Source organism: Polyodon spathula, chromosome 2, assembly GCF_017654505.1.
Source record: "Polyodon spathula isolate WHYD16114869_AA chromosome 2, ASM1765450v1, whole genome shotgun sequence".
Classification (NCBI taxonomy): Eukaryota; Metazoa; Chordata; class Actinopteri; order Acipenseriformes; family Polyodontidae; genus Polyodon; species Polyodon spathula.
In genome coordinates, this window is record NC_054535.1 from 9364793 (window position 1) to 9383804 (window position 19012).

General features: G+C 36.8%; 1 protein-coding gene across 2 annotated transcripts in view; it reads left to right on the forward strand.

Moving 5' to 3' along the window:
• LOC121329841 (ligand-dependent nuclear receptor corepressor-like protein) overlaps nt 1-14968 on the forward strand; it is a 41046-nt gene extending 26078 nt beyond the window's left edge. The window contains exons 4-7 of one of the 2 annotated variants that reach the window (XM_041275740.1): nt 5651-5750; nt 6273-6500; nt 6598-6670; nt 11497-14968. In XM_041275740.1, coding sequence (XP_041131674.1) covers nt 5651-5750; nt 6273-6500; nt 6598-6670; nt 11497-12496 — 1401 coding nt within the window. In that variant the 3' untranslated portion in view covers nt 12497-14968. The remainder of the gene's footprint in view (nt 1-5650; nt 5751-6272; nt 6501-6597; nt 6671-11496) is intronic. The other variant, XM_041275751.1, reaches the window with a different exon arrangement.
• Nucleotides 14969-19012: the final 4044 nt, after the last annotated feature.

The window sequence follows — 19012 nt, forward strand, 5'->3', positions numbered from 1 at the left end:
TTGATTAAATGAGTAGTACACAACAAAATATGAAAATTGAACATTAATTTCAACAAAGAACGACCACATTTTAATGACAAAAAATATATATTGTAGCCTACTTCAGTAGTAACATTAGTCTGCTGTATTATATTAAACCAAAAAAATACAAAATAACGATCTGGTTCTCTCTTGCCTTTTTCAATGAATATAATTGAATTAATAGAGAATAAAAACATACTAAGGTAACAACTACCTACCTACTTTAATTGTTTTTGTAATCTACCAGCGGCTTCTGTTGCATACACATCGCTGATAATAGTGCAGACCATGGGTCAAACCAATGTTCGTGTTGGGGTGCGCATTTTTCCTTTTTAATCAATGTCGTCCTTCTGGAGTCCTCTGAATGAATGCCTTTTAATTTGCTTGTTTTTTTAAAAAAAAAAAACATTTAAATGCAAAACTGTAACAAAACATATGTACAGGCTTTCTTTTTATTTCATATTTATCCTGCAGTTGCCTTTTTAATTATTTTTCTGCTCGTACAACTACTTTGTATATAATGTAGGAATCCTATACAACACAAGTGTTTTACCGCTTTCACACAGCCTGCAGTGCCTAGTGTGCTGCAACCGTGCACAATACACAGGACAATGGCGTCTTGCTAAACCTGTTTACAAAAATATTAAGCTTATATTTTCACAACGTTTAAAAAAATGCCAACATTACTACCCACTCCAAAAAATATATTTTATTATGACCACACAAACTTTTGCTTGACACGGTGAAAGAAATTTAAGCACAATATACAGTGCCTATTGAAAGTCCCTTTCAAAATTTTCACCTTTTGTTGCCTTATAGCCTAGAATTAAAATGCATTTTTTTTTTTTTTTTTTTTTTTTTTTTTTTTAAATTTATCAACTTCCAAGTGAAAAAAATATTCTAGAAATTTGTAGAAAATTAATTAAAAATAAAAACTGAAATAGCTTGGTTGGATAAGTCTCCACCCCCTTGAAATAACAATCCTAAATTGGCTCAGGTGTAACCAGTCGCCTTCAAAATCACACACCAAGTTAAGTGGGCTCCACCTGTGTTAAATTGTAGTGATTCACATGATTTCAGGATAAATTCAGCAGTTCCTGTAGGTTCCATCTGCTGGGTAGTGCATTTCAAAGCAAAGACTCAACCATGAGTATCAAGGTCCTTTCAAAAGAACTCTGCGACAAAGTTGTTGAAAGGCACAGATCACCGGATGAGTATAAAAATATATATATAAAAGGCTTTGAATATCCCTTGGAGTACGGTCAAGGCGCTTATTAAGAAGTGGAAGGTGTATGGCACCACCAAGACCCTGCCTAGATCAGGCCGTCCATCCAAACTGGATGACCGAGCAAGAAGGAGACTGATCAGAGAGGCTACCAAGAGGCCAATGGCAACTTTGCAATAGCTACAAGCTTTTATGGCCAAGACTGGTCAAAGTGTGCATGTGACAACAATATCCCAAGTACTCCACAAATCTGGCCTGTATGGTAGGGTGGCAAGAAGGAATCCATTAGTCAAGAAAGCCCACCTTGAATCCCATTTTGAAGTATACAAAAAAACACTTGGGAGATTATGTAGCAATGTGGCAAAAAGTTTTGTGTTCTGACGAAACTAAAATGGAAGCGTTATGTTTGGCGCATCACCCAAAGAACACCATCCCTACTGTGAAGCGTGGTGGTGGCAGCATCATGTTATGGGGATGTTTATCATCGGCAGGGACTGGGACACTTGTCATGATAGAAGGGAAAATGAATGGAGCAAAGTACAGAGAATCCTGCTGCCCTCTGCAAGAAAGCTGAAACTGGGACGGAAGTTCACTTTTCAGCATGACAGCGACCCAAAGCATACAGCCAAAGCTACACTGGAGTGGCTAACAAACAAAAAGGTAAATGTTCTTGAGTTTCCCAGTCAGAGCCCCGACCTAAATCCATTCGAAAATTTGTGGCATGACTTGAAGATTGCTGTCCATCAACACTCCCCAAGGAACTTGACAAATCTTGAACAGCTTTGTAAGAATGGTCAAATATTGCCAAATCTAGGTGTGCAAAGTTGGTAGAGACCTATCCCAACAGACTCACAGCTGTAATTGCTGCCAAAAGTGCTTCCACCAAGTATTAACTCAGGGGGGTGGAGACTTATCCAATTACGATCTTTCAGTTTTGTATTTTTAATGTATAATTTTTTTTCTCAATAAAAACCTTTAAACCTGCTAAACTTTTCACAATCCCATAACTAACAAATCGGACAACTAAACCGTTCCTCTGATTTTAAAACGGTTCCCACAGTTTTTCACATAAAACACAGAATAACTTAGTTTCAACAGTACCTTTTTTTTCCACAGTGATCGCACGCACGCACGCACGCACGCACGCACGCACGCACGCACGCACGCACGCACGCACGCACGCACGGCACGCACGCACGCACGCACGCACGCACGCACGCACGCACGCACGCACGCACGCCACGCACGCACGCACGCACGCACGCACGCACGCACGCACGCACGCACGCACGCACGCACGCACTGACACGAACTCCTGGCACACACTGCAGCAGCCCCGAGTGAATAAAATAAAAGTTTTTTCTGTCCTACTAATTATATATATTAGTAGGATAGAAAAACCTGAGTTTATATACACACACACACACACACACTACTGGTCAGAAGATTTAGAACACCCCCATTTTTCCAGTTTTTATTGAAATTTAAGCAGTTCAAGTCCAGTGAATAACCTGATCTCACAGGACAACAGCTTCAAGCACAGCTTAACACTGGTCGAAGTAAGCAAGTCTCAGTTTCAACTGAAGAGAAGACTTCGAGCTGCAGGTTTGACAGGTTGAGTGGCAGTAAGAAAGCCATTGCTAAGATGGCAAAATAAGAAAAAGAGGCTTGCCTGGGCCATGAAGCACTGCCAGTGGACTACTGAAGACTGGAAGAAGGTCTTATGGACCGATGAATCAAACTTTGAAATCTTCGGTTCATCACGCAGGGTTTTTGTATGCCGTCGAGTAGGCGAAAGGATGGTTCCTCGGAGTGTGACACCAGCTGTCAAACATGGAGGAGGAAGCGTGATGATCTGGGGCTGTTTTGCTGGATCCAGAGTCGGCGACTTCCACAGAGTGAGTGGCACCCTGAACCAAAACGGCTACCACAGCATTTTGCAGCGCCATGCAATACCCTCTGGTATACGCCTAGTTGGTCAGGGGTTCATCCTACAGCAAGATAATGACCCAAAACATACCTCCAGGCTATGTCAGAACTACCTTAGAAGAAAAGAACAAGACTGTAGGCTTCAAATCATGGAATGGCCAGCACAGTCTCCAGCTGTTCTGGGATGAACTGGACAGAAGGGAAAAGGCAAAGCAACACATTTGTGGGAACTTCTGCAACAGTGTTGGGAAGAACTTTCCGAACAATATTTGATTTCCATTGTAGAAAGAATGCCACGAGTGTGTTCGGCTGTTATATCTGCAAAAGGTGGCTACTTTGAGTCAAAAATTTAGATTAAATTTTGTTAAACAAAACGATTCCATGATTTCTTTTTTATCTCCAATTGTTTATTTGTTCTATGCTTTAATTTCAGAGTTAAACTGCGTAAATTTCAATAAAAACTGGAAAAATGGAGGTGTTCTAAAACTGTTGACCGGTTTTTTGTGTGTGTGTGTGTATATATATATATATATACGTGTGTGTGTGTATATTAATATCTAAAAATATATAATATATAAAAAATATATCATATTATTTATATATTATAATATATATTAAAAAAAAAAGTTTTACGTGCATGATACATATTTAAATACGATATAGTACACACACATTTAATCCCTTCAGATCTGTAGACTTGTGTAACTTTTTTCAGTACTGGAAGCATTGTAATAATAAGAATACATAATAATAAATCTCCATTTTAAATAGTTATTAATGTTAAATGCGTATCATGCTGCGGGATTCTTTGCGACATATATTGTGATAATATCCTACACAATAATCGTCTGAGAATTCATATTGTAACATCCCTAGTTGTAATGCATAACTAATAGATATTTGGATATGATTTATGTAAGGAGTTGTGACAAAGTGGCTGGTGATTGTGAACAGGTGTAGAGGTGATGCAGTGCAGGAGTAATCGCAGAATTGTAATCTGGTTTGCAAAGGTTTATATTAATCCGTGTCTGGTGACCAAAAGAAAATGCTCCGGCAATACACAACGATGTGTAATGCACAGAGCCAAATAAACAGGTTTATAGTCCCAAATAATAATCGTTATCCACCCCACAATACTAAAATACGGTCACCAGTCCAGGGTGTGTATATTAGTGCTTGTGGTGGGTGTAACAAGCAATTTTTGTGACAGTTGTGAAGTGCTGTTCAGGCTTGGGCTGGCCAAAAGCGACAGCTCCGGAAACGTGTTTAGCTGTCTGGTGGTTTAACAAACAAGACAATTACTAACAACATGGAAAAAGAAACAAACACTCATGAATATTCTTTTCACACAGACAGTTCTCAACCAGTTACTACTGCAGCTGTCTCAGCCCTTCCAGGTTAATGCACAAAACTCAGGGAAGGAAAAGATTAACGAGTGTTCAGCCCCTTGATGCTGTTACGCGTGACTCCTTGATAAATGATTGCAGCTGCCTTTATTGCTTGCAGCTGCCACCTCATATACCTTCCAGGTCAATACATTCCTGCAACGGAGTGTCGCCGCCTTCCTGGCTGACCGACTTCCCAAGCCATTCCGTCCAAAGACTTCCCCTTTCGCTACTTAGCTCCCTCACAGATCGGGAGGGAGATTTCCAACCAGAACTCATGTATATTTCCGTCACAGGAATGTAATCCTGTAATGGTGCTGCTTTTCTAAATAATAAGAGACAAAAAACAACTATGTGCTAGTTATAATGAAGTATAATCGCATCTAGCATAATACAGGAAATAAAAGCTTCAACAGCAGTTTGATCCACTCCTGGATTTACTCAGTTTAGTAAGACCTGAGCTTGTTCCCGACAGCTGTTGCCAAAAGTTTTGTATCACCCTGTAGAATTAACTAATTTAGTTTCATAAAGTCGAATGAAGCCTGCTGAATAATGTAACATTCACATATTGAATTACATACCACTTTGTAGTTTTCCATATACTTAACAAAAAAGGAGCAAATTAAAACATGTGACATTTTGAAATCTAACAGGAAATACTGTACTACTGTTATGGCTTCTGGCTGACTCCTGCGGTATAATTTAGTTTTTTTTTTTTATTACATGATGATGAATCAAATAATGAAATTCTGTTCAGGTTATTTTATTTTTTATTGTCTCGATCCTAAAATTATAGGGGATGCAGAACGTTTGGTCATGGCATACACAGTGGCTAATCAAGTTCCTACTAATACCTGGAGTAAGTGGAACTGAGTCTCATTCCCCTTCCCTGCAGTACTGTATAACCAAAAATGATACTGCAAGTAAAAAGGAAATTGCAAACTACCACACAGATAAACACATAGCATAGCAATAGAGTTCTAGAAATAGGCCCCCATTCACAACATATTGTTACACTCCAGATTTAACTTTTGAGCTTGTTATGCCTGTATACAAAAGGAATTACTCAATTATTCTTGATTCATCACAGACAACTCCAACAGAAGAATCTCCATCTCAGGGCCAGTCTAACACTGAGCAAATTGAATGCCAAGCAGACAAATTTCTTCATGCAGTCTTTCGAAAGAAAGGTAAAGTAAACCCTCTGTTAGACGTACTGTTTGGAAGTCTTGAACAATGCCAAAGATAATGGACATAGTTTTGTAAAATGGAAATGTTTTGGTAAAAGCAGAGGTGATGTGAGATCATCATTTTCAAATTGGCTCTTCATTTCATGTCTTGTGGCAGTAAATAATTTTTCTTGTAACCTTGAAAATGGTGCCTGGTTTATTTTTCTTTTAACCTGTTTTCAAAAAGATATTGGTGGATTATTTATTTAATTCTGGTCTGTCTTTATTTTATTTAGTTGCATTAATTAAAACATAATTCAGGTGCTTTTTATGTTATTAAATAGTGATTCAAGGTCTTTCAAGCCTTCGGTATCTAAAGAAAAAAGGATCGGAAAGCTGGGAAGATGTAACAGAAATCACCTGTTTTTTGTAATTAACAATTCTGGAGTCAGAATGTACATGGTTGGGTATGTAGTGATAATTTTAACATATTTGTTAATGCAGTTTGTGTGTTTTGTTTTATTTTTTGTCTTTCTTTACTAGACCTTCCTCAGAACTGTGATCCGAACATCCCCTTAGTTGCTCAGGAATTAATTAAAAAAATGATCCGCCAGTTTGCTATTGAATATGCTTCAAAAAGCCATCAGATTCAGGAGACAACTGTATCGTTGGTGGATCTGGATACAGTTTGTAGCAGTCTCCAGCAACCACAAGATCAAGAAGGACCGTTGGACCTCACTGTGAATAGAAACCAACAGAATGTCGAACAAGGTAGAAATAATAATGTACGATACTCTTACCAGTGTCTTGATCTGTCCATTTAAACTGAAGTTTGACTTTTATTGTATTTTTTATTCATGTTTTGTAGTAGATGGGGTGCTTGATCTGTCGAAGAAAACTAGTGCCACTTCAGCATCAATGCCATCTGATGTAGCGTCAGGGTAAGTTCTGTTCAACACAGTCTACTTCAGAGGTGATTTCTGTTCTTCAGCGGTTAGATGTTTTGGTTGGTCTTTTACTTGATTTTTTTTTTTTTCCCTGCTTTTTTTTACCACTTTAATTTCTCAGGGCAGTATTGGGCACCCATGCTTGTATTTTTATTGATTGTATTTAACTATGAGCACACTGACTATGGAAATATCAGTCTCAGTTATTACATTTTAAATTGTATTGGTAGTTACTGGGAGTGCTGATGCATCATGTTTGCTGCCTATTTTATGTATCCCTTTACGTGTTTATAAAGTAGTGAAGAGTGACAGACTATTATTGAAGGATCTCGTTTATTTATTTATTTCACACACCCTGACGAAAACCTTTGGAAATTAATTGCATATAAAAATATTTTGATATAACCTTTGAGATATATATATATATATATATATATATATATATATATATATATATATATATATATATATATATATATATATATATATATACACACACACACACACACACACACACACAGTGCCTTGCAAAAGTATTCATACCCCTGACCAATTCTCTCATATTACTGAATTACAAATGGTACATTTAAATTTTGTTCTGTTCGATATTTTATTTTAAAACACTTAGACTCAAAATCAGTTATTGTAAGGTGCCATTGGTTTTATGTTGGGAAATATTTTTAAGAAAAATAAAAACCTGAAATATCTTGCTTGCATAAGTATTCAACCCCCACACATTAATTTTGGTAGAGCCACCTTTCGCTGCAATAACAGCTTTAAGTCTTTTGGGGTAAGTATGTACCAGCTTTGCACACAGTGTCGGAGTGATTTTGGTCCATTCTTCTTGGCAGATTTGCTCCAGATTGTTTAGGTTGTTTGGACGACGCTTGTGGACCGCAGTTTTGAAATAGTGCCACAGATTTTTAATGGGATTGAGATCATGACTTTGACTGGGTCACTGTAGGACATTCACCTTTTTGTTCATGAGCCACTCCAATGTTGCTTTGGCCTTGTGCTTGGGATCATTGTCCTGCTGAAAGGTGAATTTCCTCCCAAGCTTCAGTTTTTAGCGCACTAAAGCAGATTCTCTTGCAGTATTTTCCTGTATTTTGCTCCATCCATTCTTCCTTCAATTGTAACAAGATGCCCAGTCCGTGCTGATGAGAAGCATCCCCACAGCATGATGCTGCCACCACCATACTTCACTGTAGGAATGGTGTGTCTTGAGGCATGGGCAGTGTTAGGTTTGCACCTCACATAGCACTTTGAGTTTTGGCCAAAAAGCTCTATCTTGGTCTCATCTGACCACAAAACCTTTTTCCACATTGCAGCTGGGTTACTCTCATGCTTTCTGGCAAACTCCAGGCATGCTTTCAGATGGTACTTTTTGAGTAACGGCTTCTTTCTTGCCACACTCCCATACAGGCCAGTGTTATGCAGAGCTCTTGATATGGTTGAATGGTGCACCATTACTCCACTCCCAGCTACTGAACTCTGTAGCTCCTTCAAAGTGATTGTTGGCCTCTCTGTGGCTTCTCTCACAAGTCTCCTTCTTCTTTGAGCGCTGAGTTTTGAGGGACGGCCTTTTCTTGGCAGTGCCTGGGTGGTGTGATGCAGCTTCCACTTCCTGATTACACTATGTAACACAATTTTTGTTCCTGGGTAGTAAGTGTTATTTCCTAATTGCTTATGCCTCAAAAGTATAGAAAATGGCTATTATTCACCACAAAATTTGCTTTTGTGACCAGGACAGTGATATTTCAACATATCACTATTTCCAAGAAGTATTTACAGTATAATCGTAAATCTCGAAAAACTACTCGCTTCTAAATCTTTTGTAGTCATTTTTGTATTACTTTAGTATAAATACATGTTAATTTGGATTCATGTTGTTTTTTTCTGACTTTATGTGAACGAAAAGACACAAAAGCGCCCGTTTTCCAATTGGAAATAGTGATATGTTGAAATATCACTGTCCTGGTCACAGAAGCAAAGTTTGTGGGGAATAATAGCCATTTTCTATACCTTTGAGGCATAAGCAATTAGGAAATAACACTTACTACCCAGGAACAAAAAAAAAAAAAAATTTGTTACACAGTGTTATTGATCCAACTGTGCTCACTGGGATATCCAAACACTTGATATTATTTTGTACTCTTTCCCTAATCTATGCATTTGTATTACTTTATCTCTAACTTCTGTAGAATGCTCTTTGGTCTTCATTTTCCTTCAGATTCACAGCCTTACCAATGATCCTTCAACAGTGGGGTTTTTATCCAGAAAATGTGACAGCAACTTTAGTGGTTCACAGGTGGAGGCCAATGGTAAGGTAATTGTGGCCTCCTTAGGGCAATTTCTATCATCTGTACAAACTGGAAGCTTCCACAGCACAGGGGTTGAATACTTATGCAAGCAAGATATTTCAGTTTTTTATTTTTCTTAAAAATAATTCCCAACATAAAACCAATGTCACCTTACAATAATTGATTCTGAGTTTCAGTGTTTAAAAATAAAATATCAAACAGAACGAAATTTCAATGTACCATTTGTAGTTCGGTAATATGAGAGAATTGGTCAGGGGTCTGAATACTTTTGCAAGCCACTGTGTGTGTGTGTGTGTGTGTGTGTGTGTGTGTGTGTGTGTATATATATATATATATAATATATATATATAGACACACACACATGGTCGCAGACATAAGTATTTGACGTAGCATGCATAAAATGAAAAATAACATGCAAGAACGAATTTCATACTTTGACAAAAGTAGTTGGGCAATCAACATATTTCGTATGAAACCCATTTGTTGCTAATTGTTGACAAGTATTATGATTGGAAACCAACACCTGATGATAATTATAGAATAAATAAATGTATAATGCTGAAAATTAAATTGGAAATTTGTTCAATAATGGTTAAAACTGGAGTACAGCAATGATTTAAAAATGGCAGTGATACAACTAAACGAAAAATTAGAAACTACCAGAAAATAGCAGAAAGACTCAGTTTAACGAAAAGCACTGTGTGGACTGTTATTGACAAACACAGGAGAACAGGAACTACTGCAACTAGCTCCAGGTGTGGAAGCACTTTCTGCAAAATTTGGAAGAATCGTTCGAGCAACCCGACAAAATCCTCGGATTACTGCAAAAGATTTGACACAAATTGAAAGAAGATGGTCAAGAATGCCTTAAGATGAATGTCCATGGGTGAAAATCATGATGCAAACCTTTCTTAAAAACAACACAAAAAAGTGATTGGAGTTTTCCATTGAATATGTGAAGAAGCCTAATTATTTCTTCAACCAAATTTTATGGTCAGATGAATCCAAAATATAACTTTTCACCAAGAAAGCAACTATGTGTTTGGAGGAAGAGAGGAGAAGAATTTAAAGAAAGGTTCATCATGCCCAGGTTGTGTGATAGTATGGGCTTGTTTTTGTCCCTCAGGCACGGGTGACCTTTATGTTGTAGAAGGATCAATGAATGCTGCAAAATGAGGTGGCTGTGTTTACCGGTGGTTAAAGAAAAGGGCTTGTAACAAGGAGGTCCCGGGTTCAAATCCCAGCTCACTGACTCACTCGCTATGTGACCTTGAGCAAGTCACTTAACCTCCTTGTGCGCCGTCTTTCAGGTGAGATGTTGTTGTAAGTGACACTGCAGCTGATGCATAGTTCACACACCCTGGTCTCTAAGTGGCCTTGGATCTGTTAAATAAACAAATAATGATAATAAAATATCAATAAATTTTGCACTCATTTGTTACCCAGTGCTGGAAGGCTTATTGGATGGAAGGTTGTATTCCAGCAGGATTTGAAGTCTAAAAGGAATTTCTGAAAAAAAGGAAGATTACACTTATGGATTGGCCATCTCAGTCTCCAGACTTGAATCCCATCGAGATGTTGTAGATTGACCTGAAGGCTGCTGTTGCAAAAAGGAAACCAAAATAAATTGCTGAACTCAGAGATGCATGTGCTGAAGAATGTGCTTGAGGGTGAAATGTGTGGTACTGGTTTCAAAATACAAAAACAGACTGCAAGCTGTAAAGGAAATGAAGGGTGGGCACACAAAATACTAATGTAAGGGTGCCCAAATGCTTTCGTCAAAGTATGAAATTTAGTTTTTGCATGTTTTTCATTTCATGCATGTTATGTAATAATGTGTTTTATTACAAAGCTGAATCTCTATGTAATGTAATATCATATTACTGTATATAATGTATATCTTTCAATAGAACAATTAGAAATTATAGAAATCACTTTGTGGTTTTTTTCATTTAACTGCTCAAATGCTTTTGTCTGCAAGTGTGTGTGTATATGTGTGTGTGTCATCATTTATTTTCACAAGCAGAAATTTCAGATTATAATTTTTTTGTTGTGAGCTTTTCGTGCATGTGTTTAACTAGTGCATTGTTTGACAAAGGGGTTGACTCTTTTATTACTTGTTCAGCGGTAACGTCACAGTTCTGACAGCATAGTACAGTACAGTATACTCAACTGTACCGAACAGCTTATCAATAGGAAAAATGTTTTGCACTTCAAGCAACTTTGAAAGGATAGCAAGCATATAACGCATACACAATCTGATGAAGGGCGACCATAGAAGTTTTTACCGCATGATTGACAGACTGTCCTACCAGGACTCTAACCTTTGCAACTATAAACAATAACTGCCACAACTCAGAGACACTTAAAACAATGTGAGAAGCAGTGATGTTACCCAAGTAAGGACTGTAATAAAGGAGTGGACCCTTCCCTTCCATAGCTGTGTGCCAGTCTGTCATGCATCAGCTTACCAACGTTTCATTCCATCCATCCTAGGAGACTGCAGAAGGACGACTATGTGGAAAGAAGCACTGAGCTTTGGCAAGGTTTGCTTTCAAAAGCCTTGAAAGACATTCAGTCAGGAGCACTGGACATTCACAAAGCAGCCATACTTTACGGCATACCTCAAAAAACTTTACTTCTCCAGTTGGAAGCCTTATCTGAAGGAAAGCTTACAACTTCAGAAAGCATCAGCCAAGACTCTCGGGATGACTACTTTTCAAAAAGCAAAGAGACTCATCTTGTTCTGCAGAAGGTGGCTTCTTGGGCTCGGGCTCAAGCTGAACGTACAGAACAGTGTAAATTCAGCCTAATTGAAAACTCAGGGTTGAAATTCCCAAGAGCTTCCACTTACCTCCACCAGTTAACTGTACAGAGGATGGTAACTCAGCTAAATGAAAAAAATGAAAGCCTTCACTACGAAAGTTCAAACAGTCCTCCTGTACAGTTAAAAATCCCTCAGGTACGAGTCAGTTCTGTGTCAAAACCTCAAGCTGATATCTCTGGTCTTGTGGATGTAATGTATCAAGTGTCTAAAACTTCTTCAATGCCAGAAGGGTCAGCTCTTCAAAAACTCAAGACTATACTACCTAAGCAGAGCAAAATTGAATGTTCTGTACCTCTAGTCCACTCTGGTATTGATTCTTGCATAATGCAAGGTGACCTTTCTCCATTGTGTCTTAATATAAAGAATGGTTCGATTGATGAAAATGCGGATGATCTGGATAGGAGGGATAAGCAGCCAAGGAAAAAGCGTGGCCGCTACCGCCAGTATGACCACGACATCCTGGAGGAAGCCATATCAATGGTGATGGGTGGGAAAATGAGCGTCTCTAAAGCACAAGGAATTTATGGTGTACCTCATAGCACTTTAGAGTACAAAGTAAAAGAACGATCTGGAACACTGAAAACTCCACCGAAAAAGAAGCCCCGCTTACAAGACACTGGTATATTTAGTGTGAATGATTCGGGGACAAGCAGCTCAAAACACTTGTAGATTTATTTTATTGGTCTGATTTGAACACTCAAACCTAGACCAGAGGTATTTAAGTAAACACTTCAAAACACAAACATGCCTTTAAAAAAAAGAAAAAAAATAGTTTATTCAGGTTTTTTCACTGTGGATATAAATATGTGGTGCACTATTAGTTTCAGTTACTGCATTATTATCAAGAAATATTCAGGTTTAATTTAAGATAACAAGCTTTTTGGAGCATTAATGATTGTTGTGCAGCTTTCACGGTGGGATAAAAAAACCCAGACTGAATAAAGTGACTTACTATTAAAGGTAGCTGGTGATTTAGTATATACTTTATTTAAACACATATACTGAGTATGAAGTAGACAGAAAAATCATGGGAAGATAATACTCTATAAAATGCTTTTATGAGAAAACACTATGAGCTTACTGATTGTGCAGCATTTTATTTTTTTTCAGTTAATATAAGTCTAATAAAAAGAAAGGCAAAAGAGAGAAGCCTGACAAGTTGAAGGTTAATTTAACCAAAACATTGTAGATATGGAACATGAGAATGAGAAATATTTTGAAATGCACTTGTTTTTTTTTGTTTTTTTTTTTTTAAGTAACTATAAAAGCTGAATTTTATAGTTCAGAAATGTTGAATTAAATTAGAGCACACTGTAGATTCATTTTGTTTTAAATGCAGTTTTAGGCAGTTAATAATTTAAAAGATTTAAAGTTGTATTGCAAAGTGTAATGGGTAAGTTGGAATGCAAAATAGAGCATGTTCAAAATGTGCACAGACTAAGCTTGAGTGGTATATTTAGTGAATGTGTGCTGGTTAGGTTTTATTGATTCATTTGTATTTATTAAAGTTTGTCTCACACTCCTACTACTGAAAACCTCACTTAAACTAACGTTGCTGCTGTGTTATCCAAATCATTTGTCCAAATATCAGAATGGTCCTTTACATTGTCATTCAGCTAATACCAAATTTTACAGTTCAGGGTCTCATTATTTCACTAGTCAAGTTAGAAGCTGTTTCAAACCCACATGGTTTGTCTTTATGTAAAAAAAATAATATGGTGGATTAAAACAGGGCAATGATTTAGTATCTTATTGGTAAAATAAAGCTGATGTTTCATATCATATTTTTTAAAGAACTTGGTGTTATTGTCATATTACATTAGCCATAGGCCTATGTAAAGCAGTCACTTGTTTGGTAGTTTGGACCTGTAACTGCAGATTATTCTAATTTTTTGGTAAAGCTATTTTAAAACAATGTAATCCTGTTATGAAACCGTACTTTATCAAATGTAGGCCCCAATTAGAACCCTTTCTAATGCATTCCCTTGGGGAAAACAAATGTACCTGCATCAATTTACCTGGATTTCAAATTATTCCCAGTATTGTAAGTGTTTTTGTATTTTTTATTGTATTTATTTATTTATGTGTTGATTCTTTTTAAAGGGCATTGGTTTTTACATGTTAAACAATGCCAGTGATCTTGAAATCAGTTTAAAGAGCAAGTCCTGCTAAAGTGGTGTTTTAACTTGCAGCTTGTTTGAATGTTTCCTAAAACATTTTGTATAACAAAACAGTGCCTCTGTTTTTAGAACTACTACTCAGAAGTTGTTTCACCATTTTCTGGTAGCTATTGACGATTTTATATTCAATTGTATATTACCTTTTAGTGATTTGATTTGTAGCTGTTTACAAAATACTTTCCACTTACTGGTGTTTTAATTGCAGTATTTTCATTGTCACAGTACAGTACGAAGTCATTTCTGTGGCAGCCTTGATTTTTAAATTAATTTAAAAGCCTCTTTTATTTTTATTTACTTTTTTTTGTTTGGATAATATAAACTAATTTTTAGGTAATTAGTTATATTTATGCATAAATCAATTGCACTATAATTCATGAATTTATGATATTTTCAAATTAAATAGTGTACCTAACGGTCTTGTGTTGTAAATGTACCGTATTTTTGTCTTGATCTTTGTACTGATTTAATTGTTTAGTTAGTGTGTTTTAAGTTTGTAATTTGTATTAAAGCACTTTGATGCTTTTGCACTTAAGTTAAGCAATTTGTGTGTGTGGATTTCTTGGCTTTTCTCGTACATCAATGTAGTTTCTTTATAATGTTGATTGCTTCATGTGCTCACTTAAAACAATGGTTCTGATGCACTTAATGATTATAGCTAATAAAATATTTCCATGCACTGTATCTGTTGTGCACTTCCATTTGCTTTGTAGCCTAGATGTTATGAGGTTTGGAAACAAAACCATATTTAATGCCTGTTTGTTTTTATTGAAAAATGTCATTCACTGTAACCACTTAACATGGAACACGTTGTGCAGGCATGTTTTGAAAGGTTAAAACATTTGCATGCACTGTATAGAAATTGAAATATTCTAATTGTTGACCACTTTGAACAGCCATTGTGTTTTAATTTTATTTTTTTCTCTGGAGAAATAATGTGTTGCGTGTTGGGTGATTTCAATTTTAAAAAATAAATAAAATAAAAAAAATACTAGTTAGGGTACCCAGTTATTGGAAATGGTCACAACAGACATGTAAATGCACAACTTCCATAGTGTTTCAATAACGCAAACAAGTTAATGTATTATATATTATATATATATATATATATATATATATATATATATATATATATATATATATATATATATATATATATATATAGTACCAGTCAAAAGTTTGAGTACACCTGCTTGAAACCAAGTTTTTCATGATTATCTATGCTTTTAACCTTATAAACTTGTCTGTAAACACTTAATATTTCATTATATGATACATGTACTTATATAAGGTGATAATCATAAGTGAATTGCATTCAAAAATTTAATTTTTAAATGAAAATGTAAATCTTGTCAATTTCAATGAAATGGTCACCCAAAGCAAGGGGGATTTCAGTCTGAAGCCCAAGTCAGTTAAAAGTCTGAAATGTGTATAACACAGTGTTAGAACACTGGCCTAAGTATAAACGTGTCTTTGTTAGATGTTCTCTGAGTTATTAAGCATGTTACCTAATTAACTTTTTGTCACCAATTATTGTTAACAAGTGAGGGTCCATGATTACTATAAATATAGGTAGCGTAGGCACAAGTTTGTCATTCCTGAATGTAAGGGAGCAGAAAATGGCAAAATACGCTCGGTTAAGCAAAGAAAAAAGACAGTCTGTAGTTACTTTAAGAAATGAAGGTCAGTCTTTAAGACCAATCGCAAGAACTTTGCAAGTGTCTGTAACTGCTGTGGCCAAGACCATCAAACGATTTGAAGAAACTGGCACTCATGAGGACCGAACAAGGTCAGGCAGGCCAAGGGTGACTTCAGAATCAGAGAACTGGTTCATTCGAGTCACAAGTCTGCAAAACTGGTGATTAACTGCCCCTGAAATACAAGCTCAGCTATCTGCTACTAGAAGTACGGATGTTTCAACATCAGCTGTTCAGAGGGGATTGCTTGAAGCTGGCCTAACTGGAAGAATTGCTGCAAAGAAACCATTGTTAAGAGTGCAGAATAAGAGGAAGAGACTTGCCTGGGCCAAAAAAAACACAGAAACTGGACGTTCAAGGAGTGGAAGTCGGTCTTATGGACCTATGAGTCAAAATTTGAAATATTTGGGTCCAACCGCCGAGTATTTGTAAGACGCAGAGAGGGTGAGCGCATGAGTTCTGCATGTGTGGTTCCCACGGTCAAGCATAGAGGAGGCAGTGTCATGGTCTGGGGTTGCTTTGCTGGTAACAGAGTTGGTGATCTTTACCAAGTCCATGGCAAGCTCAACCAGCATGGCTATCATAGCATACTTCAGAGGCATGCCATTCCATCAGGATTACGGCTAGTTGGGCAGTCCTTCATTCTTCAGCAAGATAATGACCCGAAACACACCTCAAAGTTGTGCAAGAACTATCTGGCGAAGAAGGAAAGTGAAGGACAACAATCTAATGACCTGGCCTGCCCAGTCTCCAGACCCCAATCCCATAGAACTTGTATGGGACAAACTAGACAGAAGAGTCAAAGCAAAGCTACTTACAAGTGCCCTACATCTCTGGGAACTGCTGAAACTTGTTAACCGAATGCCTCGTGTTTGTGAGGCTGATATTAAGGCAAAGGGTGGCTATTTTGAGGAATCCAAGATTTCTAGACAATTTTCAATTTTCTTGAACATTGTTTTGATACTCCTTATGTTTTGTTTTGTATATTGTAAGATGTGTTTTCATTTTCAAGTATTTACAGAAACGCATACGACGTAAAACATTGTCAATTATGAAATAAACCTGGTTTCCAGCAAGTGTACTCAAAATTTTGACTGGTACTGTGTGTGTGTCGCGTGTGTGTGTGTGTGTGTGTGTGTGTGTGTGTATATATATACACACACACACACAATTAGAAGTCTCCTCCAATGAGAAATCCCATCAAAGGAGAAATGAAGATAGCAACTCCTGTTACAATTAAGTCCACAGCACAAAGGAATTCTCAATAAAAGCAATAGTCGTTATTTAAACATATTAAAAACCACAACAATGGCTTTCGCGTTTCGACCCGTAGGTTTGACATAGATATCTATTGATATTGAAGACCTATGGGTCGAAACGTGTAAGCCATTGTTGTGGTTTTTAATGTTTAAATAAAGACTAATGCTTTTATTGAGAATTCCTTTGTGCTGTGGACTTAATTGTAACAGGAGTTGCTGTCTTCATTTCTCCTTCGATGGGATTTCTCACTGGAGGAGACTTCTGATTACCTGTATCCTAGGATGAGGCACCCCGGATTTTATAAACTGTTCTTGAATACTTTTGTATTCTTGAATACAAATGTTTAAACAGATAACCATCAATAAAATAAGAGGATAGATAGCGTCTCACTTTGTTTCAATTTGGGAAATGTGTCAACACTACTCTGTTTTAAAGATCGCTCATCTCCAGTACAATTATTCAGAGAAAGTGGATTTGTAACTAAGTCTACAATAGTGTTTCCCTTCTCTGGTGAAATTAAAAAAATATGTGGATAATACTAAATACTGAAATGTATAATTATTATAACGAGACGGTGAAATTTAGTGCTTACCCGGCATATTAACACCCCGCCTCTGCTCACGAATGATTGGACAGCTGTCAGATCTTTCACTTTATCATTGGCTACTCACTTGCCTTCTATTTTCAAGCAGAATACCGTGAACGGCCTCTGCTTGCTTATGATTGGACAGCTGCGTAAAACTTGGCAGATGTATAACTCTCCTATTGGTTATACTTACTGTCAGTACCTGCAACTGAAACGGACACAGTTTATCTCCCACCCAGCTAATTTATGATTGGGCTACTGTAGAGAAAATGCAGATATTCAATTGGTTGATCGTATCGCAGAGGCTCTTCAGGAAAAAAAATAAAAATATTGAGTATGTACAAGCACAGCATAAGTGAGCCACACTGTCAACAGATTGCTGTGATGCTTTTGTTGGAAAACATGTTTTAAAGCTTTATTTATTTTCCCACGCTACGACCTGCCAGAACAGCTGCTGCGGGCACGAATTTGAGGACCACTGCTCTAGGGTGTACTTTGCTTACAGTCTTCCATTTTTAATTTGTTTGCTTTGCAAATATTTTAATCTTGTTGGAAATGTAGTTTTTGCACAATGCACACTATTTCATACTGTACAATATTCAGTAACCTAAATGTAATTGGTGAAGTTTGTCACATTTCATTATTGCTTGCAGCAGTTTTGGAACCCTTATGTAGCAACCTCCCATTTGTTAAATGTATTTCTGCTGACAACAGTTACAGAAACAAATTAGACGGGAAATGCTGCTTTTGTTGAACAACTGAATCCATCATTGGGCTCAGCCAGTTTAAAAAAAATCTTTAAACATGTTTTGGGGGTAAATTGCTTGTGAATGTGGCCCTTAATCAATATAAAATAATAATTTTCTGTAAAATTTGAAAGCCTCGCACTCCCAGTCACACAGCACTGTTGATTTTTATTAATATTTTACACCACTTTTATTACGAATTGTCAAATTGTCAATCCTTGAAAGTGCTTAATACTGCCCTGCTTCATTGTGCACTTGTGTCATATCTGTTTGGGGTATTTTAAGTTATTTATGCAAGATATAAATTAAATTTGAGGATAGGGGTGATTTTTGATTTGTGTCTGCACTCAGATTATTATAATACTTATTTTTAGCTGCAGTGAGTGATTAACTGAATCTTCAATCAAATCTTATTTGCTTCAGCAATAGAATCCAATAGCCTGTTGTGTGTAAAAACTACAGTATAATGCTCGCTAGCCTTAGAAGTACTTTACTGAGGTGAATGCTATTTATAATTTAATAACCATTCAGATGTATTTGTTTAATAGGTGTATTGTAAATAACCTGCTGTTTTTGTAGCTCCAAGGTGCCTGTTGATGTAGACCCATTGCCACATCTGGAAAGCACAGATGAAAAGTTGGATCTAAGAAGAACAGCTCTTGAAATGGTCACATCGTCCTTGTGTCTGTACCATAAGCAGCTGCTTCTCAGTATGTTGA